A 19,893-nucleotide genomic window follows, 5' to 3' on the forward strand; every position below is an offset into this window, starting at 1 on the left:
AAGTGAAAAATTGGTTCAATATGGTTGCTATTAAATTCTCAGATGGTTACAAAAGAAATTTGTATCTATATGTGATTACTGTTGCCCGTGGAAATTGGGGCTTTACCATTGAAAATCCCCTGGAGTCCAAATGCTCATTTATTGAAGATGTACGAGCATTTGGAAGCAAGTTTTCGTGAATATAAATTTTTTATAATAAGCCATTGTGGCTTTATGTGATAGCTTTTTTGAATCTTGATGATTTTTTTATCTTGTATTGGAAAGTTAATTTAATCATGAAGCCCCTTAATCATTCTGTAGTCTAACATGATTGTAGGCCAAAAAGGCCTTTCTAGAATGAAAAATATTTAAAATTCCTTTATGGTTGCAGGTACTCCTATTTTATATATTTATATTGCAGATTTTCATTTGAATATTTATATTTTCAAGTACATTCATACAAAATTAAAATCAATATTCTTGGATGTGTGATGAAGAGTAGTATTTCAGTTCTTTGTAGCACAAATGATCTTGCCATATTTATGTATATATTTAACGTAATCAATGTGATGGGAATGTGTTGCATTCCTTTACTAACTCAACCCATTCAGTGTCTTTCTTTTCTGAGACTATATTACCTAATGATGGAATGTAACATCCTAAGTCTTCCTGTATTATTGAATGAATGTCAAGTGAATATAGTTTTGGCCTCTACGCCATGTATTTATGGAGGTCAATGTTCTCTATGAAACAAACTACTCACACCTTCCGCATTGTTGGGTGGCTAAGAAGCATGTTCTAACAGTACCAAGTCAGTAAATCCTCGTGCTATCCTGAGTAAAATGTTTTGTGTGCTTTTTTAGAATAGGCTGATGCTGGCATCAGGTTTTACCTTTCGTTATCTATTCTTCTCTTATCCTAATATTTAGGCACTAACCTTGCAAGCTGTCAATAAATGAACCATACAATGAAAGTATTTCAATGAAGCTGTAATTGTGACATTTTCGAGGAAGTTAATTCAATCAGAAAGCCAAAGTGATGGACTGTCTTTCATTGTATCTGTTCTCATTATGTACTGTGGCACTGAAGAGAAGTAATGTGTTAGCATATGAATATATTCAGCTGAAAATATAGGAACCTGAATTTTCATTGTGTTTCATTTGTTGACCCTACCAAAAGAAGGTCAGTGGATGTGGTATAATCTAGTCTATAATCTTCTTTTGCTGAATTTTGTGTAATGGATACTCGTGTACCTATTATTTTTGAAAGATTAATTTCTTGCTTCAGTGAATATTTTAGTTTAAAAATACATGTATATTAATATGTATTGGAAACTAAAATAATTATTACAGTGCAAATTTCAATAAATAAAAAGTTATTTTAAGTATTTGTATGCTGAAAGATATGAAACTTAATAGGTTTACTTTTATACTGTTATTTTTATGGGTTTAAAATACTACAATTTCATTCAGGAGCCAATATTCTTAATCTTTTTAATTATTAAAGAATCAAATCTCAAAACCTTAGCTTGAAAAAATATATGGTATGCTTATAAATTTTAAGCAGTACCTGAAGTATAATAGTTCAGGGGTTCTGTCTAGGAAAATCATGATAGGTATAGTGCAGTGAAAAAGAGGTACGGTAGCCATGGCTGATAAAATATTTGAGAGAAGTTGGAGAAAGAGGGCAATTAATGTGAGAGAGTAAGCCATTTTAAAACAAGAAACCAAGCAAAATCATGGAAGAGTATACTAAAGCAATTGAAAAGAAGGCAATGAAAAATAAAAGAAAACTGCATACAATTTAATGAAGAAGTGTTAAGAAGGAAAAAAGAGGAAGAAGAACCACATATACTGTTAGGTGATGATGTTAGAATCAAGGGATGGATACTTGATGAAGTCTCTAAGATGGCTAAATGATGAGGAGGGGAAAACATTCTCAACAGGGGTGGGCCCAGGGCTTACTTTTGGCTTGGGGTTACTTTCCCTGAGGACAATGTAGAATAGGTGATGGAGAGAAGACTAAACTCAATTAGAATCAAATCTATTTGAGTTCTTGGTAATTTTTAATGATAGGCACCAAACAAAAAATATTCTTCTGTCATGGAAAGCGTCTTCTCAGGGGGAGGCCATGTCACCCAATTGATCCACCACTGTAATCTAGATGCATGCATATAAATCTGGGCTCTTGAAATAAAGATACTTGGAAGATGAAATTTCATGAAATATTGCCAAAGTAGGTGGTATACCAGCATATAGAATTAAAGTTAAACACAGGATTCTTGAAATTGAAAGAATATATTCCTTCCTATAGGCAATGGTGTAAGTTAATGCCTAAAAACTCAAGAGAAAGATTATTATTGAGAGACTACATAAAACTAGGACAGAGTTTTTTCAAATCCTCAATATTTATTAATCGCACTACTTATTGATTTAGGCCAGTTTTGGATTGACACACTAGACTAGCCACAGTTTAATTTTTAAATCTACCCAGTGCCACAATAAAACATTCCATTCCACATGCATCATGCCTCCTTTCATACTTCTCAACATGCGTATTCTTTTCCTTCTCCACCACTTCCTTATTTGTCCAATGATTTCCCCATATTCATGGTCTTGAATATTCTGTAGCTATATGCAATGCTTCGCATCGAGCCTTTTTCTCATCTTTAGATTTATCCAAACCATCCCTCCTCCCATGCTATTCCTAGTACTTTTTTTTGTTTTCCTTTCCATCCATTTCGATTCTTCTACACACCCATATCTCATCGGCCTCCTCATTATATCTATCATCTTGCCTCAATCACTAAATTTCTGTTACATAAAACTACCGTCAGTATCAAAGTTTTCACTAATCTTTTCTTAGCATCCGTACTCAAATTGCCAGTCATCAACTCCTCTTTGCATGAGTTTCTTTACCTAATATAGTTTTTCTTCTCATTTCCCAAACACTGATGTCTCAACACTTTCAATGTAGGTAAAATGATTCTCTAGTTTATGCCCTCCAATTTTAATGGCTAACTTATCCTTCCTATTTCACTAAAACCTCATTACTATATTATTACTATAGTATTATTTACATTGATTCTCCTCTCTGATATACCTATCATGCTGATTTTCTAATGTGATCCACAATGTGTTGTGATCTTCTTGCTGACTGACTAATTAAAGTTTGATCTTCTGGAAATCTCATTTGAAGAATTCCCTATCTACTTTCATTCCTACCTACACCTCTTCTCATGCCTCGTTTACCATTTTTTCTACATATTCATGGAGAAGCATGGATGATACTGGACTGACCTCTTGCCTAATGCTGCTGCTTAATCGCCATTCATCACATGCACCAGTGCAGTGTATTACACATAGAGATTTTGAATAATCAGCTGAATGAGAGAAGGAAAATTTGAGGACAATTCAATCAAAAAGTATTAGGGGTTCAAAGCAAGAAACAAGGCAGTTCATTTTAGGCCTCAAAACACTGACAGAAATGCACTCACAAACCAGTTCTTGTATTGATAAATTTAGTGAATTATGACAATTTGCTGACTATATTTGGAACGGTTTTTTAGAAAATAAGACAATTAGATCTAGTAAAGATGTTCTTGGTTCCTAAAATATATGTTGGGAGCATGCGTGGGACATGGCACATTGATTGCAGACAAACACAATACATGTATTGCAGTTTGAGTTTGAATACTAATTACAAATAAAAAAAACAGTAAACCAGAGAAGTAATGGTAAATATGAAAATAAAGTTATTTACATACAGTGAGAGACATGAATTCCTTCAATGTATAGGATTGATGTTTGCACAGTAACTGATAAAGTTTGGCATAAATGATAACAAAATGTCTATTTCCCATAGTTTTATAGGTTATGATTTTAGAAATTTCACTCGAGCATAACAAGGGTTCTGAGCAGACAAAGCTGAGTTATGGGCTGTTATCCTTAAGTCATTACAACCTCTTGTGCTTTGCCTATGTACATCAGCATTGGTTATCAAATGATAATGATGTTTATTGGTTCCTAAAAGACATGTATTGAATGCATCACATTGATTACTAATTAAATATGATTTTTTTGCTATATACATATATATATATATATATATATATTTTCCATGCTATTATGAATGAATGATAAATGGAGAGCCATAACATCATCAATCAGGGTCAATTTTTCTCTGGAGGTAATGCCCCATGGAAATTGTAGATATTTTTTTATCAGCATGAGTTTCCCTAGGTTTCTCTTAAATATGCATCCCTTAGAATTTTGTCAAAAGTAGAAAACTAATAAACCAAGCATATGTTACAGTAGATACAAGTGTACTCATGAACTCGGCATATCCGAGTTGGAAGAAAAATCGAAAAGGAAAGAGAAAAATTGAAGTAACCTCTCACTAGTATTGTTCCATTCTTAGAAGAGAGAAAAAACAAGCACGAGATAAATATGTAGAATTTGCCGAAGGATTAACAAACAAGTTGACAATAAATAAATCATTCAATGAGTGAAAATATACGAAAGAGAATAAAACCTGTTTCATTAGTTGTGAATTAATCTATTTTCTATTCCTTCCTTCAGCTCTTTAAGCAAATAACAGGTGGATAATTTTTGGTAAAGGTTTCTTTTTCACCAGGCCTGGATGTTCTACTTTCTCACCTGCATTATAGTGATTTCGCGTAATATTAATCTCTAAGAAAAATCTGATGTTCTAGGTGATTGTAATCGATAATCCCTAATAACCATTCCTTCAATGGTAACTTTGTGAATTAATTGCAAGTATCAGCATCTCATTAAATTGTGTATTATAAAATTTCCCGAATAATTTAATCATTGCAATTTTTAATTACTTATTTAGACGATAATAACTACAACACGAGTAAATATTTTGGGTTTCATTCCACTTTGAAACGTCTTTTGGCGTTATCCGAATTACGCAACTCACCGCCAAGCACTTCGAAGTGTAAGAAGTATTTTTATGTTGGCACTATTGTATGCCTGAGCAGATCTGTATTTTGAAAGTTTTTGTATTGGGCTAGTCTCACGTTGGATTTCGAGTTATTTAGATATGGACATTGGGGAGTTGTTATCCTACAAGGTAAAAGAATTGACAGGTTTTTGCTGGCAGAGGCTTCATTTTTCGTTAGAGAGTAGAAGTGAAAATGCATTTAATTGGCGTGTGTCATGATTAGCAATTTTACCTAAGTATTTTTTCGTGTTTAGCCACCAAATGCACCAAAGCGGCCACAGGATGAAGGGGACGACGACGAAGATGTTCGCGGTGAATATGAGAAGCAAAGGAAATATCGAAAACTTGGTATTTCTAGCGCCGCTGAATTAGATAAAAAGAAAAGGCAACAAAAAGAATTTACGGATGAACCAATTTCACAAGTTTCTGAGGAAGTGAAGGACAAAATTCTTGAATTGGTGGAAAATGAGGAGACTGATGTAAGTTAGTTTCTTCGTGTTTAAAGAATGTACTTGAAATGTTTGGGACCTCTCCCATCACACTGAAAATATGATTAATCACAGTTTTTTCTTAGGTGGACATTTTGGACGAGTCTACATTGAAAAGAATGGTTCTTCTATTTGAAAAGCGGGCCTTAAAAAACCAGGAGATGAGAATTAAATTCCCTGATTTACCGGAAAAGTATGATTTTCTGTTCTTCTTTTGAAGTTTTATCTGAGCTATCTGAAATATGTCAAGACGGCATTACAGTTGATAATATATTAAACGCTTAACAATGTACTGATCTTATTCCCGACTCCATTCTGCAACCGATTTCCATTTCTATAAAACACATGCATAAGTAGCATTTTAGGATACCCTTCAAGATCATATTTATTATTTCCATCACTCCTCATCGTACCATGCGTTATTATGTGGATCTTGGAAGTTGATGACATTCTGCAATTAATTCATTTAACGTGTTACCAAATAGAGATTGTTTTTCTTATTTCTTATCAATAATCTACCAGGTTAGGTTTTTTGATGAACATTGGCACTACATGTCTATACTCATTGGTCTTTACTTGTTTGACACAATTTGTCCTTAATGCACGTACCACCAATTTCAATGAGTCATTCTATATCTGTATATTTTCTACCTACTTAATACTCTTCCAAAATGTCTATTATAATCCTCTCTCAACCCCGATTTTCCAGCCTTCATTCCTCTATTATCATCTTCAGCATTCATTGCATCATGGTATGTGCTGCATTTATTTTCCTGCCTTCTCCAAATTCAAATTTCTCCCATCAATCTTCTGCATTTCACTGCTACTCAATATCTTCTGCATCTGCTTTTCCCCTATTATTCTAAATTCTCTAAAAAGCCTTCTGTCATACCTAGCACCTCTTTGATTGTTTTCCTTCCAATCTATGCTTAGGTTTTTTTCTTTAATGACTCAAGTTATACGTCAATAAAATTCTACACCTAAGAGTTTTCCCTATTCTTTTCTTAATGTATTTAGTTAAGGTTTTTGTTATCAACTCCTTTCTCTAAGTAAATATTTCTTTGTCCAATTCATTTCTTAATTTTAATGCTTTTACTGTATTGTCCATTATCTTTGGAAAAACTTCCCTAATCAGTAATATGTTCCACCTATTCTAATTTATCTTTTCTTGTGTTAATTTATGACTTGGCCATCCTACTTCTTGAGAATCTCGGTACTTATTATCATTTTCCTGTGATTGATTCTCATCTCATATCTCTCAATTTTGTACGTTTCTCAATTAAAATACTTATCTCTTAGCTGTCCACCTGACTAAAACTTAGTGATCTGCAATTATAACTAACTCCCTTCCAACTTTTATTCCTATTTCTAAACCATCTCATTTATATCCTTCCATTTCTCCTCATGTTGGTTGAAAGTTACACGTAGTAATGGATTACCTTGTCTGACTCACCTGTAATCACTGTCCATCCTAATTATCCATTTCAGAACCTTGTGTGTGCTCCATTCCTTGAGCAGTTACCTGCCCTCTTTTCCATGCTCTCGTTAGTGGTTCCTGATAATGTCTCTGTTCCCTGTCAAATTAAACTGACAGTCCTATATTCCTCACATATTCACATTAGTCAGCTGCACTGTAATTTTTAGGAAACAGGTGGTTATATTTATTTTTATTGGGAATTAGGGATGTTCTGTACAATCGTCAATTTGAGGGGTAAAAGGTCCAAATTGGTGTGCAAAGAAGTCCTTTTCCATTTAGTATATTCATTTGTTACAAGATAAGTACTTAAATTACAAATATCTTCAAACAAGTTTGTAATCAGGTCCCTTTCCTCTCAAGCAGAGAACAACATTGTAAAAACCATTTTCCTTAACTGTTCTCTCTCAAAATTCAAAGCAGCACCACCATTTTAACAGAACTTTCATCCTGTGCCATGACACAATTAAATGATGAAATTACTTTGTTGTGATACTGGTTGTGCATTGTATCCAATGAAGGTTGATAAATATAGTCTGGATTAAACATCATAAGAAAGTAATTTGGTTTTATCTTTACAAAATTGAAACAATTTCTCAGCAGACAAAGAGTTCTGCACAACAATCAACAGTCCTGTAATAATTTTCAAATTTTGAGCAAAAAATGAAAACACTCCAATATATCACCCTAAAACATAGGAAAAACTAAGAGCAAAAATATGTTTAAAATTCTCCAAAATGCTCCCTACTTATGTCATCTTTGCTCTTTGTAGTCCATCCCCAGCTGTTCAGCATATAACGGGTAAAGTTCAAATAAAGAGAGGATAAATGCTACTGAAGTAATCAATCTCAAAATATCTAAATTATTCTGATGCAAAGCTTCTTTTGTGGTAGCTAAGTACAATAGGACATGACCAATAGGCAAGCTTTACCATTTAAATATTCATTCTTTTAAAAATCAGGAGTATTTTTACCATTAAAAATCATTAATGTCACTTATTTTTCTGAGTATCTGTGCTCTGCTAACTACAAATATTGGATCAACATTTAACATTCACTTTACATTAAATGGAAACATATTAACCATCATAGTTTTGATGCTTACCTTGAAATGGCCACAGCAATAGTTATGTAAAGGTGTGCATCAGTATGCATATCACAATAGAAATGAATTTCATTTTACTGGAACACGTAGAAATTCTTAGTCAAACAGAAATTTTTATTGGAAAACGTTGCTGGCCCCAGTGGTGGCAGAATAACATCCTCTCCTGCCAAACCAGAGGTTGAGCGTTCCATTCCTACTGTTTAAGTGGGTTTTTCTCTGTCTGGGGCTGGAGTATTTGTAATTGCTTTATTGTTTTATATAATTTTTAAAAGGCTTTACGGATTGATGGGAAATAGAAAATATCAAAAGTTTATCATTCATTTTGTTTTAAAATATAAATTGTGTTTGATGTACTCAGTCATTGATAAAGTGTAAGTACCAGGAATTAAATTTTTAATGTACTTAATTGTTTTTTGGTATACTGAATCTGTAGGTATTGATGTGAGTGTGATATCTTCTGGCACAATAGGCAGCTAAGCTTTTATACATATATACTGATTATGTGTTACAGACATGATCATAGAAGTAAAATGAGAATTAAATTATTATGTGTGAGCTAAGTTTAAATAAAATTCACCTGGAGTCTACAACATGGCCAAAGAACAAATTTTATTAATTTTTCTCTCAATCCAGGTTTATGGAATCAGAATTGGAACTTCATGAAATTCTACAAGAGCTTCATGCCATCACTACAGTTCCTGATCTATATCCTCTCTTGGTGGAACTTCAAGCAATTCCATCTCTTCTAGAGCTTCTTGCTCATGAAAATACTGATATAGCTGTCAGTGTTGTGGACTTACTCCAGGTAACTAGAAGTAGGTTTTTGAGAACCCTAATTATACTCTGCTCTGCCCCAATCAAGGATATCACACTTTTGCTGCTCCTATTGCTGACAGCTCTTACTACCGGTCTGGAACAGCACACTTGGAGCACTGCCATCTCAGAATGTTCTTACACACACATGAATGCAGGCAAAGGCTGGTGCATTGAAATTAAAATGAATTTATGAAAGGAGTCTATCTTCTTTATCTGTAATGATGAAGACAGGAAAGATTTAGATGTACACAGTGCAGCTACTTAGTCACAATTTGTCTAATGGAAATTGTGACATTTAATATTCAACTAACCACCAATGCTATCTCTGGTACCAGCTCTTCTGGAGTACATAAAGGCCAATGTAAATTTGGTCCCTTATTGCTTCATCTATTCCTCTTAGTGTCTTTCGTTGGGTCAAGATTTTCCATCTCTTTCAACTTATCGATGGCCGATTTGGTCTTACTTCCAAGCTTTTAATCAGTCAAAAGAATAATTTAATATTTGTCATAGTCATGGTGTAATACTCAACTGCCCTGTGGTGCAGCCACTAATGTATGGTACATCATCCTAAACATCTTGAAGACAATGAAGTTGGCCATTGAAATTTGGCAGTGATGAATAACCTGTCTCAGTGGAAGACAAGTGGGGATTCACTCAAAAGATATCAGGAGAACCTCCAGATGTTTAATTATTGTTGGTGCTTTCCAGAATGGTATCTGTTTTTAACTATAAGGAAATCTAGAGATGTTCTTTGGTGATTCTGAACTGTGACTAAACAATATTTCAAGATTAATGGTGTTATATGATAAACCACAGACATCAGTGCTATGCAATTAATGTTGACAGTAAGGCTTGTAGAGCATATCCATAATATTAGAATCTATTCCCTCTCATGCATTGACAAGTGCAGTGAATCATTTGTTGCCTCACTATATTTGCTGTCATTTCTATAAATATCATGAATTCATATATCTTTTATAAGTGGAGTCTGTCTTTTCTGTGACTTGCTGGAAAAGGAATCACATTATCCCATTCCCATGGTTGCTGGTTGACACAAATATTACCATCTCCTCCCCTTGTCCAACCTTGCTGTTTGCTCTTCCTTTCAATATTAATGCAAGCATTAGTTTATTAATATTTCATGAATAATATTCAACTTAAATTTTGTCATATTATATGCATATTATGATGATATTAATTAAAGGTTTTTTGGTGTTATATCATATGATTGCACTGATGGCTTATGAATGATATTTTATATTATTAGGAACTAACTGATGTGGACATATTGCATGAGAGTAAGGAAGGAGCTGATGCCCTGATGGATGCCTTGTTGCAATATCAAGCATGTGCTCTTTTGGTGCAGAATATGGAAAGGCTGGACGAGAGTGTGAAGGAAGAAGCTGAGGGGGTCCACAACACATTGTGTAAGCAAGAGCCACTGTCATTTTGTAAAGGAAGTGAAAACTGCAGCCACTGCTTTTCAGGGTGATGTTTCAGTGGTTGGTTCTGTGTATCCTCAGGATTTATTGTTATTAGGTAATCTACCGGTTGAGGTAGGTTTTTGATGGACACAACCACCAAATACATATCTTATTTCTCCTAACAAAACACAACCCAACAACTTACGCTACAGAAAGCCCCTTTTCATATCGGCATATTTCCTTAGTCCCATTCAACATCCATATCCTAATTCTTGTCCTTCCTTGTTTGCCCAATATTCTCCCCTCTATTACAGTCTTCTACATCCCACTACTGATCAATATGCCCTTCATCCAATTTTCCTGCCTCCTTTTGATTTCTCCCAACAATCCCCTCTCCTGATCTATCATACCTAGCAGCACATCCTCATTTGCTTTCCTTTCGGTCTATTTCACATTCTCTATCCTTCTTTACTACCCACATTTCAAAATCCTCCTATCTACTCCTGTCATCCTGCTTCAGTGACCAATTTTCCATGCCGTACATAACAACAATCCACATCAAAGATTTGATGAGCCTTTTCTTAACATCTCTGTCATCAATTCCATCCTCTTCGTGAAAGCCTTTTTGCCTAGTTAAATTCTTCTCCTTACATCTCTAATACTTGGACCATTTTGCCCCAAAACACTTCTGAGATGCGTAAACTGTTCTACCTACTCTAGTATTTCCCTCCTATTTTAATGTTAATTTTTCTTTTTGTAAAATCGCATCACCTTTGTTTTATTTATATTGATTCTCATTCCATATCTACCGCACTAAATTTCCAATTCACTCAATAATGCAAAAGGGGGTTGCCCTTGGCTGACTGACAAACTACAGTTTGGTCATTAGCAAACCTACCAAACTGATTTTACGACTTCTCCGCCCACTTTCATTCCTACCTCCAGTTCTTCCCATGCCTCTAATCATTTCCTCCACATATACGTTGAACAGCAACGGTGATAATGGGCAACTCTGCCTTGCACCACCTCCTAACGCTGCCCATCTGAACTCTCCATTCCCCACTTGCACCTAAGCAGTCTGAGACATGTAAAGATTGCGGATTAGCCTCCTGTCCCTCCAATCTATTCCTATTTTCTGCAATATACTCATTATTTTTTCCCAATTCACTCAATCGAATGCCTTCTCGAAACTTACGAAACAGGCAAATACATCCTGATTGTATCCTATATTCCTCTCTATTAGTGATCTCATTGCTGCAATGGCATCGCGCATGCCTCTCCCCTTCCTGAACCCAGACTGTTCATCCTCTTAAGTAATCATTTGCCCTGCTCTCCATCCTTCTGTTGAGGCTTTCGATATCCCTTTCTTGATACATTTCCATTTTTCTTCCATAGTACTCTGCTCTTTTCCCTCACTCATGATTTTCTCTACGGCTTTCTAATACTTCTTCCTTGTCAATCCAGTTAATCCTTCTACATTTCATTTCCTAACCTGCATCCCCAGCCTGATCTTTTGAAATTTGACACTTAACTTCAGGAGCGCTAAATTGTGATCACAGTCTGCATCCGCTCCTGGGAAACTGTGCAAATTGATCACGCTGTTCCTAAATCTATGCCTAACATTAATACAATCTAACTGAAACCTTACTCAGTCACCTGGCATTTTCCATATGTACTGCACCTTTTGGGGTTTATAAACCAAGTTTTGGTGATGACTTACCCCTGTCTCCTACAGGATTCAATTGCTTTCTCCCAATGGTCATACCTCGTTCCGAAATCGTAATCCCCCCCCTCATCACCATCTATTCCTTCACCTATCATCACATTACAATCGCGCATCACTATCAAATGTTTCCGTGTAGGAACTAGATTATGTATTGTATATCCTATCTACTTCTTCCCCCTTATGATTGCTTGGTAGCATGTATACCTGGACAGTGACCAAGTTTGTTGGTTCTACTTTTACCTCTAATATTAGTAATATTCTATCCATTGCTTTTTTTATGTTGACTATGCTTCTTCCTATCTCTTTATTCAATATTATGGCAACCCCTTGTTGGCTCTCGTCCCCACCGCTGTATTTATTCTATAACTATCACTCCAGTAATTCCTGCTATCCTTCCATCTCACCTCACATAAACCTAAAATATCTATGTTTCCACTTTCCATCTCTTGCTTTATATTCTCTCATTTTCTTGTCCTCAACATTGTCCTAACATTCGAATTTCCTATTCTAACTAATTCTATCTTTTTGTTCTCTGTCTTCTGTGCTGCTGCTGTTGGTTTTTCTTTGCTAAGGTTTTGTGAGATGACGACCGTGTCTCTCCCACTGCCAGGTGCAACAAATGGCCGATTAGGCCGAGTCCCACAATTGCCAGGACTCAATTTCTCTATCCTGTCCATCATTAAAATCTTGGAAATAATAATTGAGGTGGTTTCCTGTTGCCTTCCTCAATGGTGTTTTTAGTGTGACACCATCACTCAAAGCCACCCCACTGGGGTCAGATGCCTTTGCAGCCGCCTCACTAAGGAGCAGATGCTCTGTGGACTACTTTTCATCTGGATCCTATCCTTTGACTTATCTGGCATGGGTGACCCTGCCAGGAACAACTATCATTGTTCCCACCAGCATAGCTCTAAGGCTCATCGGAATGCACCAGCCCTTCCACCACATCAAGGTTGTAGTTCATGGGAGGGCCTCACGATTTAGACCATCTTAAATAATCAAATAGCCACTAATTGCTGTGAAAATTTTGTCCACTGAATAATCATGCAAAAAATCAATTGAAATAGATCTATAATTCCATTAGAGAAAAATTTGAAAGGATGTGATTACCTTTCCATGCTTATGCCAACTGATTTGTACCCGTCAGGTAATGATTTTCATCCTTTGATTAAAACATGATAATTTGTACTTTCAAAGGGTAAAACAATAATAATAGTACATTTCATTTGCCCAAAGATCATATTACAATAATACCAGGTGGATGGTTTATGTACATGATATAAGGCACGTTAAAAAGGAGTAAATGCACCAAGTTAATTGTTCATTTTGTGCCAAAAATCTGAAAAATCTGAATGAATTAAAAAAAGCCATCCATAAAAAGAACACTAATTGGTATCCTTTGAAAGAATATCATTTCTACTTCATACCGCATCTAATTCCATGTAGGTATTTTTCCATTTCAATATTTCCAAAAATAACAGATGAATTGACATGTTATGACTGTCTGATTTACTATAATGTTGGCATTGATATTTTGAATGGATACAATGAAAAATATGTATTAAATGAAGGTCCTAATGATTTTTTGATTAATTTTCAACTGATATGCCCAATCGATATTCAGCCACATAGTTAGCATAGAATCCATTAAGAAATAGTCTTGAAGCTCCTTGTCAATTAGCTTTTTACCTTTGGCATGCATCACAAAGATAGAGGTTCAGTACCTATGGTCATATTAAATGTACAAAGCATGTTTAGCAGCCAACTCTATCACTAATAAATACATTAGAAAAAAAGGACTAAATTAATACAATGATCAAGGGAAATTAATTTTCCAAACAATAATGGACATTTTTTACCTTACAAATGTGCTTTTTCTGCCATATAAGAATAGTCTAAGAAATCTCAATGTTGTGCATCTTTCCTTCATCAGGACGTTTCTCTTTTCACTTTGAGTCTAAATTCTTGGACATGATGTATGTTATGCACTGGAGATGTGTGTGGTAAAAAACCTGTGTATGACATGTGGTATGGTAGAAATGTATATATGGTAGAAAAAGACTGGAGATGTGAAGATTTAGTGTTATTAGATTAGATACAGGATGAAATGGATTTGTTGTACGAGAAAGTGAAAGAGCTATCAGGAAGTAAGAAAGGAAAATCTTTTCACACTGTCAGAGATATGACTGAAAAAAGTATTAATGAAACCTGAAAAGATTCACACAAGATAGAATGAAAACAAAGAACTCTATGGTAGTTATTAGGCCAACAAGTTTAAGACATAGAAATGGAATATGGTGTTGAGGTATATATGAGGTTGAGGGAGTATAGTGCAGCCATGTTGTTTCACCTTGACCAGGATGTATCCAGGTCTCAGTGAATGATTTTTGCATCATAAAATTCTCACATTAATATGCAACCCAAAAGATGACTGCCCTAAAATTATTGTTTTACTGTTGTGGCATTTCAATTTATACTGAAGACATTCAATGGTAATAATGGTATTTTTGTATGCATACTATTTTTTACTGTAAAATTCTCATATTTGAGCTGTATAAATGTTGAGTTTAATGGCTGATACTTGAAAATTTTCAGCCATTTTTGAGAACCTTTCTGAATGTCGACCAGAAGTGTGTCCTGAGGCAGCCAAACAAGGATTGCTGGCATGGGTTCTGAGACGCCTGCGTGTAAAAGGACCTTTTGATGCTAATAAGTTGTATGCTAGTGAGGTTTTGGCCATTCTTCTTCAGTCGCATCCAGAAAACAGGCAGTTGCTTGGGGACCTTGATGGAATAGATGTCCTTCTTCAGCAGTTAGCTGTAAGTAATAAACGAATTTTCATCACTGTCATCATTCTTTTCATGCAAGCTTATTAATCAGGACAATGTGGCTGACAATATCAGGAAAACTGAAACTTCTGAAATAATTTCACCTCCGTTTTGCCTCCTGTCAAAGATATCATAGACAATTAATTCTATTATGGTATATTATGGACTAATGGTTAAATGGCCCTAAAAAAATTCTCCAATTGGTATATTTCATTAATCTTTATTCGAGTAGCATCATCGGTACAGCTATGTAGAAAAGGTGAATTTTATGCAAGAGAAAGGCTATTTCAAAATTAAAGGTACTTCAAAAATTAGATTTTGAAATGAGTGAACTTTAAAAACGTACTTCTAATTCCTTAATTAGCCTGTAGAGTTCCAATGCTATTTCACCTGTGTGTCAAAATAAAGCACAAAATGGACTAGCAAGTGGGTGGTTTGATTTTTTGTTCTATATTTAGGGAAGGAGCTCTTCTTCCAATAGTATTAAGTAAATGCATATGAAAATGAATGCCTAGAAAAGTGGTACCTTTACTATGTGCCCAAAAAAGTATAACTGTCATGAATTTTATTATCAATAGTAGCATCCTGTTGATTCAAAAATATATGTAACTCTTCAATTTTTAATGATATCATTTTCATTGTGCATGATATAACTAAAGCACTGTCTAGTGGTTTGTCACTATTATTCATCATGCTGTCAATACTCTATTCTATTTTTGAATTGGTAATTCATGATAGGAGTTCTGTGTATATTTGAGTGTACCCTTCTTGAGCCCATGTCCTAAGACCATTATGGTTTTTTACGGTTCCCAGAATCTAGTTTATCAATAGTTTTCTCGTGAAAGGGGTAAAAATACTGTATCTAATATTTGTGATAATGTCCATAATCAAATAGCATGGCGAAGAACAGCTTGGTATATCAGCCAAGATGTTTTGGCATTAAGCCACCAAAGAATTGTGTTGGCCGGCCAATTGTGTTTATTTTCAGTAAGTTAAATCAACCGCATAGCAACGTTTTTTGTCTGTGGGAGTAGTAAAAGAAGGCATTTTCCCTTGTTTATGTAAGTGTATTAATATTTGTACTTTTTTCCTTTTTAAAAGTTCTACAAACGTCACGACCCTACATCAAATGAGGAAAATGAAATGATGGAGAATTTATTTAACTGTCTGTGCTCTAGTCTAATGTGTGCTCCGAATAGAGAGAGATTCCTTCGGGGAGAAGGATTACAACTAATGAATTTGATGCTCAGGTAACATTCTATTGTATTTTTGTTGTTTTATATGATGTTGAGTTAAGTCGCCGAAATTTACCAGGAAATGATATTTGCTTGTATATTTTGGCTTTAATTAAGTTCAGATTGTTCCCGTGCAATAATAATGTGTTGTTATAGGGACCCAGGACATCACACACTTTTATTCCCTTCTTATTTACTCATGTTGCGATGAGTACAAGGAGATTTAAAAGTTTGAATGCTGTTATAATTGGAAATTTTAGATAGAATAATGAGCATATAGAAAGATTGGTGCAGACACAATCATATTTACTCAAGATACTTAAGATAGTATAGATAAAGTGCTATTATCGGAAAAAACATTGACGTCTGTTAAAAGTCCCTTCCCTTATCCCAATAAATCCATTGTAGTCCAAGGCAATTTCAATCTGTCTACTTATTTTTCCCTTTTAGTGCTCCATATGGTTCTTTCTCTTTGACTTCGTATGTCCCCTTGATCATTAGCATTTGCTTCCAGTTCAAAGTTTTCAAAAAGTCCTAGCATGCACCTATTGATCCAAAAATAGATGCATTTGTAAATAAGGCTAAACATTCAGATGTCAAAAAATGCTGTATTTTGTAATTAATAGGTAATATTGTAATCATAAAATGTAAAGTGTCACAGCAAAAGTGGAACCTAGAGACAGCCATATCATTTACATCTATTGTGTACATCCAGTGTGTTACTCTAGACACATATTTTGATAATTGTTTGAATTGTTTAGTGAATGTTAAAAATTTTAATTTGTATGTTAGCAATTTTATGTGTATGTAAACATGTTAGCTATTTTGGCATTCTAAAGATGGATTCCGAGTGTACAAGGAGATAACAAAAAACATCTTACATCAAAACTAACAGAGTTTGGTTTTAATTTAAATTTATTTATTTCAGAGAAAAGAAGTTATCAAGAAATGGCTCTTTAAAAGTGCTTGACCATGCTATGTCTGGTCCAGATGGCAAAGAAAATTGCAATAAATTTGTCGATATTTTGGGACTAAGGACCATATTTCCACTTTTTATGAAAACGCCCAAGAAAAGTCGGAGAAGAACGTTAACTACTGAAGAGCATGAAGGTAATACTGAATGTTAAATTATTTTTTCTGCCAAATAATTTACAGTTAAAACAGTTTGGTAATTATTTTTTGTGTGGTTGATATTTAATGTTAACTATTCTAATAAATAGATATCCTTGGCATGAAAAAACCATGTGGGAATTGTTGGGTAAGGTTTATTTATGCAACTGTCTCAGTCAAGTTTTTCATAAACGATTCCTTCAGCTAATGAAAAACTCAAAGAGGCCATTTTATGAATTGCTATACCCTTGTAGTTATGGGCATCGGCATATGGTTCTGGTTGATGGTTTATTTGTGGGTTTGATTCCTGGTCAAGAAAAATATTTTAACATAATGAATGATTTTTGAAAGGGAAGTTAGTATAAACTCAGTTTCTGGGGACCTTTTCTTTATTGGCCAAAGTTTGCTTCAAAGGCATTGGCCCCTGGAAATCTTCAAACTAGGCTGCGAAATCATCATCTAGATAATATTCTTTTAAGTTTCAGGTGTCACTTCACAGTTGTATTTGTAATTAAGGCTTCTGTGGTGATTTATGGATGATACCAGGATGTTTGAGTCACTCTCATATTGTTCCATCTGGCAAACTTCGGACCTGAAGATGCTGAGTGCAATGCCAGTGAAACTGTCATTCCAGATGGAACAATGTGGGTGTAACATGAAATCACTGGGGTCAGCCATAGAGTATGTTATTAGTGATGGTTTTAATGCATCTCATTGCATTTAGTGGATTAAAAACCAAAGGTCCTTGTATTTTCTCCTCAAACATCAAATGTTAGAAATGTTATCTTTGATAGTATTGATATTTGTTAGCACATACAGAAGTACATAAATATGTAACTTTATTAATGTTTCTACTTCTACAGAGCATGTGGTTTCCATTATATCATCAATGCTTCGAAATTGTCGTGGACCCCAGAGACAACGTTTACTTAGCAAATTCACTGAAAATGACCATGAAAAAGTAGATAGATTGCTTGAGTTACACTTCAAGTACCTTGAAAAGGTGGAGCAAGTAGATAATCAAATAGAAATGATGAGGAAGGTAAGTAATTTCAATTTACGAGATAAAATTGTTGTTGAAATATGCTATCATAAGTATATGATGACGCTTTATCTTTTCTTTTAGGACAGAGGTGAAAGTGATGATGAAGAAGATGATAGAGATGAAGCTAACTACCTTCAGCGATTAGAAAGTGGTCTCTTCAGTTTGCAGTTGGTCGATTATATAATTCTAGAAGTGTGCTCGGGTGGTGGTGGACCTCCATCATTGAAGCAGAGAGTCACTCAGATATTGAATTTGAGAGGTGGATCTTTGAAAACGATACGTCATGTGATGAGGGGTTAGTGTCATTTTGAGTTAAGATATGTATAATTTGGTCTCATTTACTAGTTCTGATTTCCTGCTGATACATATATTGCTAGGATTTTTGATTTTTCATAATCTAAACAAATTTGATAAAAATGTATTCAAACAAAGTTGACAGAAAAAAATGTAATGGGTTTCTTAACCACTTGATGGCTGGTTGATTGGAAGAACATTCATGTGGTGGATGATGGAAAAAATAAAATGCTTAAAAATTGAAGCAAATGTGTTTTAAATGAAATTTAGCTATTACGCAAGAAATGTTTTTAATTGCAAGTGTTTGCCCCGCGAGAAAATTAATATGAATTCACATTTTCCTGAAAAAGAGAATAACATTTTGTCTCTGAATACCCTTTCAGAATATGCTGGCAATTTGGGAGATGCTGGGGACTCAGATTGGAAAGAGCAAGAGCAGCAACATATTTTACAATTAATTGACAAATTTTGACTAAACATAATTGTAATGCTATACCATTCTTTTGGAATCTTTTATAATAAACAACATTAAAAACCATACCCTTATCCTTATTTATTGTTCCTTCATCTTTCATAGAGATTGCAAATAAATTGCTTTTATGTATACCGATGACCTAATCCTAATCCTAATTATCAATGGTATTCGTCCAATGAAGGTAGATGTTCTTGATGGACCCAGGGAGTGCACAGAAGCCCTGCAGTCCTTCTAAGCCTCATTTACACAACACTAAACACCCTGAGACCACACTTAGCATTAATGACCCAATATGTATGTTTATAATAATCATATTTTTTAAATTGTAATATTTACTGTGTAAACTCTTTGTCACTTCCCATATACGTCATGTAGGTATGTAACAGTGTTTCAAGCAAAAGCTTTCTGATATAGCCTTGGGTTATGCAGCTTCCTTTATGTGTGGCATTTTATTTGATAAACCAATCTGTATCTCTTCAAGAGAGTGAAAGCAGAGCTTTTTCCAGTGTATTAATCATGTCGTGACTATAATCAGATGGGTAGGTAAAGGAATTTAGAAAGTTTTTATCATGCTAACCAGACAACTGTCTTCCTGGATTATACAGAAGTTATTGGATTCAAGGAAATGGAAAGGATGTTACAATAATCCATTTTCCCATCCATCACTTTTGCAAGAGGTAAGTCCTGCGTGAAGAAAACTTGCTCATTTCATCTTTAATTTCTAGGCATGTGCATATAGTCTCTTTTATTCCATTGCCAATGCTGTACAAGCATGTAAAATGTAGGATGGCTTTAGAACTTTAAAGAGTATAGAAAGTAGTAACTGTCCATGTTAACTGACACTATTTGGGATTGCAATGGATGGTACAGGTTTTGGAGCAAGATGTTCCCAATTATAGGTCAAGCTTTGTGTTTAGCAAGGAACGT

General features: G+C 34.6%; 1 protein-coding gene across 1 annotated transcript; it reads left to right on the top strand.

Moving 5' to 3' along the window:
* Window positions 1–5,027: 5,027 nt before the first annotated feature.
* LOC139687303 (beta-catenin-like protein 1) lies at window positions 5,028–19,012 on the top strand. The gene is made up of 11 exons (XM_071584444.1): window positions 5,028–5,076; window positions 5,202–5,426; window positions 5,522–5,628; window positions 8,647–8,818; window positions 10,097–10,256; window positions 14,575–14,798; window positions 15,909–16,057; window positions 16,971–17,152; window positions 18,016–18,194; window positions 18,279–18,492; window positions 18,875–19,012. The coding sequence occupies exons 1-11, from the start codon at window positions 5,047–5,049 to the stop codon at window positions 18,961–18,963; spliced, it is 1,731 nt and encodes a 576-aa protein (XP_071440545.1). The 5' UTR covers window positions 5,028–5,046; the 3' UTR covers window positions 18,964–19,012.
* Window positions 19,013–19,893: the final 881 nt, after the last annotated feature.

The sequence above is a fragment of the Hetaerina americana genome, unplaced genomic scaffold (assembly GCF_022747635.1).
Source record: "Hetaerina americana unplaced genomic scaffold, ioHetAmer1.1.p SCAF_19, whole genome shotgun sequence".
Classification (NCBI taxonomy): domain Eukaryota; kingdom Metazoa; phylum Arthropoda; class Insecta; order Odonata; family Calopterygidae; genus Hetaerina; species Hetaerina americana.

What these genes read in the sequence shown, in the direction of transcription:
- LOC139687303 (XM_071584444.1), top strand. Translation starts at nt 5,047, where the DNA reads ATGGACATTGGGGAGTTGTTATCCTACAAG. An exon ending in TTCCCTGATTTACCGGAAAA is followed by an intron (nt 5,629 to 8,646) that starts GTATGATTTTCT and finishes CTCTCAATCCAG; the next exon opens with GTTTATGGAATCAGAATTGG. An exon ending in AAATAGAAATGATGAGGAAG is followed by an intron (nt 18,195 to 18,278) that starts GTAAGTAATTTC and finishes CTTTTCTTTTAG; the next exon opens with GACAGAGGTGAAAGTGATGA.